The 4362-nt window shown below is 46.8% G+C and overlaps 1 protein-coding gene across 1 annotated transcript in view; it reads right to left on the bottom strand.

Annotated features, from left to right (window-relative positions):
- Window positions 1-445: 445 nt before the first annotated feature.
- The window catches only part of NDUFB2 (NADH:ubiquinone oxidoreductase subunit B2), a 15853-nt gene continuing 11936 nt past the window's right edge, over window positions 446-4362 (bottom strand). The window contains exons 3-4 of the mRNA XM_025854833.2: window positions 1812-1914; window positions 446-528 (exon numbers count right to left, since the gene is read on the bottom strand). Of these exons, the coding sequence (XP_025710618.1) occupies window positions 1840-1914 (75 nt within the window). The 3' untranslated portion in view covers window positions 446-528; window positions 1812-1839. The remainder of the gene's footprint in view (window positions 529-1811; window positions 1915-4362) is intronic.

Here is a 4362-nt window from a genome sequence, read left to right as displayed (position 1 = left end):
CTTAGGTCCACAAATGGCCCCTCAGCACAACGCCCAGCCCACAAGAGATACACAAATACACAAGGACTGGACTGCACGGACCTCTAACCTCTGTGAATCAGGGCAAGATGGCACCAGCAGTAGAGACACGGCAAGAGTTTTCGCACTGTCAACATACGTGTGACTAAAACATTCACTAGGAGGAAGGCAGTCTGGCGCTGCAGGTAAGTGCAGGGTCAGACCCAATGTCGCCCCTCATCCATGTGTGACCCACAGGCAAAGTTACTTCATCGGCTTCAGCCTCAATCGCTTCACTGGTAAGTGGAGCTAATGTCTGTCTCCACCCCCGGGTAACCCCGAGGACCCACTGAAAGGGCCTGTAACCAGTGAGGACAGCAGCTGGGGGCACAGGAAATAATCCATAAAGGGTGGCTGTCGTTATCAGAAACATCCAAAACTCAGTTCCTTACTATTGACCAAAACGCTTTAATTTTACAACTTCCAAGTACAATATGAAGTCCGTAACTGCTTGAAATTCTCACCTGGCTCCTGCAGGGAAACAAAAGTAGAAAGCTTTAAGTCTTTTATTTTCAGTAATTCAAATTCATAATTTTGGTTCATTCCATTATTCAAGCATTCACTGAACACGGATTATGGGAGTAGTCTTTTAGAGAAGCAAAGGCACCTTGCTTTCTCAAAGGGTTTAGAGTCTCCTCTTTAAAATAAAATATTAACGACCATGTGTGAGAATACTGGGAAATCCACAGGAAGAGGAGAGGTTAATGCCGGCGGACGTCTTACACAGGGAAGTGGGGTCCTGGCGGGGCCTGGAGACACGGAACAGCAGGAGACACGGGTCGAGAGACACGGAACAGATTGTAACAGCTTCACTGCCTGCCCTTCGCTGACATTTTTTACCATCCCCCTGCTCCCTAAAGACCCCATAACTGCTGTCCATGTTAATAAGTACGTCTGATTAAAATCAGAGTAACAATACTAACAATATGATGTAATAGGAACACTTTTTCCTTTAATGCTTCCTAGCCTTTAAAACAATTCCCAAAAATAAATAAATAAAACAATTTCCAAGGCATTTTGAGTGATGGCAATTATTTATATGCAATGATTAATTTAAAAACATTACATGAGAATGTCTTAACTCCAAGGGCTTTGTGGGAAAAGAGACTCCTTTTTCTAGTACCTACAACTAGGACCTTCCTTTTGAAAAGAAAAACTCTGATTCCTAATTTGGAAAAATGAAAGGGCCATAACCTTTTAGTGTTTAGGGTTAATTTCCACACAATTCCATATCCTAACATTCCCATATGCTGGAACTTTCCATTTAGACACTTAGGGTGGGGGGCGCCTGGGGGGCTCAGTCGTTAAGCGTCTGCCTTCGGCTCAGGTCATGATCCCGGGGTCCTGGGACCGAGCCCCGTGTCGGGCTCCCTGCTCCGCGGGGAGCCTGCTTCTCCCTCTGTCCCTCCCCCCTACTCGTGATCTCTCCCTCTCTCTCAAATAAAATCTTAGAAAAGGAATAAATTTTTTTTAAAAAGTCTCTGATCAATAGATGGCTAAATGGGACCCTAAATTGTAACACAACTCAGGGAAAGAAAATTTTTTAAAACAAATAGTGAAAAGGAAGATGAGACCAAAAGAAGGGGATGGGAGGAAGACAGCAAATATAAAAGTACTAAAGGCAGAAATCAGACACGATATAGTTAATTGTCCTTCATGCTTTTAGAAAATGTACCGTCTTCAAGACCATCATAAAGTCAAACATTTTAATCGACACAAGATAAACAACTTTTAAAAAGGAATTTGGGGCATACCTGCTTGCGAAGAGTTCAAGCTACACTTTCAGTCTTCATCATCAGGAAGGATGCCTAGTTCTTCATCCGTCCACTGGGAAGGATCTGGATATGGAAAGTGACCCTGGTGACAACCATTAAAAAAAAAAAGTAAATATTCCATACAATGAGTTTAAAAAAAAAAATGGTAAGGCTATCACATACACAGCCCTTGACAAGCCACAGGAACAAATTCTACTACTTTAACTATCTGACTGTCCAACTGTTCTTCAATCTGCTCAATATGGGCTGTGGCCTGAATTTTAAAAGACCCATTTTGGAGCCACCAGGCTGAGCCAGCATTTCATATGTGTTTGTGATGGAGGAAGGGACACAACAGATTTCAAAGACAGCCCATATCTCGACAACGTGTTGAAGCTCGGGTAAAACAGAATGTCTCAAAATGACATATCATTGCTGCCAACCTGGGAGAGATCTGGGAGCCTCAGTGGGCTCATGCATCTTCAGTCCTGACCATGGACGTATCTGGTGGCATCCTCGTCTCAGGCCAAGCAGCCACATATCCTCCTGACAGCTGACCTACAATGAGGTAGGGGTGACTATATGCTGCCAATTCACAGACACCAAACAGCTCTCTACTGCGTGACAAGGGCACAGATAAGTTCTAAGAGAAATGATGCGTCTAAGACGTGCACACTGAAGATTTTTTTCCTATCCTATCCAGATCAGCAAGCACAGATTTCAATGGCTTAAAGGCATAACTTCTAGAGAACAGGGTCTGTGTAAAAGTCATAAAAGCTTAGTCAAGGCTAATGACACATTAGAAAGTTACCACTAGCTAACTTCTACCTTAAGACAAAGTAACCCACATCTCTCCCACCCCACTCTGGCTGCCCTGGGCCTCTAGACAGACTAGATGACATTTAGCATTTAAAGAATTTTATTTTCAAAAAAAAAATAATAATAATAATAAAGAATTTTTTTTCAGTCCTCTGTATTTTTTTTAAATTTTATTTTATTATGTTAATCACCATACATTACATCATTAGTTTTTGATGTAGAGTTCCATGATTCGTTGTTTGCGTGGAACACCCAGTGCTCCATGCAGTACGTGCCCTCTTTAATACCCATCACCAGGCTAACCCACCCCCCCACCCCTCTCCCCATTTCTCAGAGTCCATAGTCTCTCATGGTTCATCGCCCCCTCCAATTTCCCCCCTCATTCTTCCCCTCCTGCTATCTTTTTTTTTTTTAACATATAATGTACTATTTGTTTCAGAGGTACAGGTCTGTGATTCAACAGTCTTACACAATTCACAGCACTCACCATAGCACATACCCTCCCCAATGTCTATCACCCAGCCACCCCATCCCTCCCACCCCCCACCACTCCAGCAACCCTCAGTTTGTTTCCTGAGATTAAGAATTCCTCATATCGGGGGGCGGAGCAAGATGGCGGAGGAGTAGGAGACTTAGATTTCATCTGGTCTCACGAATTCAGCTGAATGGGGATCAAACCATTCTAAACACCTACGAACTCAGCAGGAGATGGAAGATAAGAGTAACAACACTCTGAACAGAAAAGCGACCACTCACTGGAAGGTAGGACGTGCGGAGAAGTGAATCCGAGACGATAGTCGGGAGGATAGACGGCGGGGGAGGGGTCTCTGTCGGCCGCTTCTGGCAAGTGCTAGAGCCGCGGAGCACAAAATCGGACCTTTTAGAAGTCGGCTCCGCTGAGGGATGTCGCTCCAGTGGCTAAGCGGGGTTGGAACCCTCACGGGACAGTGTGGTCTCAGGACCCTCGGGGGTCACAGAAAGACCGGGGGTGCCTGAGTGCGGCAGAGCTCCCAGGTATCGGAGCGGGGAAGCCGGCTGCAGAGACGGAGCCGAGGCGCGGGCTCTCAGCTCGGGGTGGCCATAAACTGTGATCCGCGGCCCAGTCGGGCCACTGCTCCTCCAGCAGGGACCCAGCAAGCGGCAGAGCCGGGGAGACTCCCCTTCCTTCCCGGGGAGGAGCGGCGCGGGAGCGCACCGCAGGGATCTGCCGGGTTTGGAGACTCCACACGGGGTCGGGTGCCAGAGATAGAAACGCTCAGTCACAGGCTGGGTGAGCACTGAGTGCGGCCAGAGACCGGGGAGACAGGATGGACTGCTTTTCTCTGGGGGCGCACTGAGGAGCGGGGCCCCGAGTTCTCAGCTCCTCCGGGTGGAGATTGGGAGGCCACCATTTTCACTCTGGTCCTCCAAAGCTGTACCGAGAGCTTGCAGGGAACAAAAGCTCCCGAGTGCAAACCCGAGCAGCTTGCTTAGCCCGGACTGAGAAGGGCGGGGCAATTCAGCCTCCGGCAAAGACATTTGGGAACCACGGCAACAGGCCCCTCCCCCAGAAGATCAGCATGAACAGCCAAACAAGACCAAGTTTACCGATCAAGGAGAACAGGAGAACTCCAGCGCTAGGGGAATACTGCATGTAGAATTCATGGCTTTTTTTTACCATGATTCACTAGTTCATCAAAGTTAATTTTTTTAACTTTTTTTTATTTTTCTTTTTCCCTTTTTCAACCAACAT

Source organism: Callorhinus ursinus, unplaced genomic scaffold (assembly GCF_003265705.2).
Source record: "Callorhinus ursinus isolate GAN/ISIS: 27379988/994484 unplaced genomic scaffold, GSC_fseal_2.0 scaffold12, whole genome shotgun sequence".
Lineage (NCBI taxonomy): Eukaryota > Metazoa > Chordata > Mammalia > Carnivora > Otariidae > Callorhinus > Callorhinus ursinus.
This window is presented reverse-complemented; position numbering and strand designations above follow the sequence as displayed.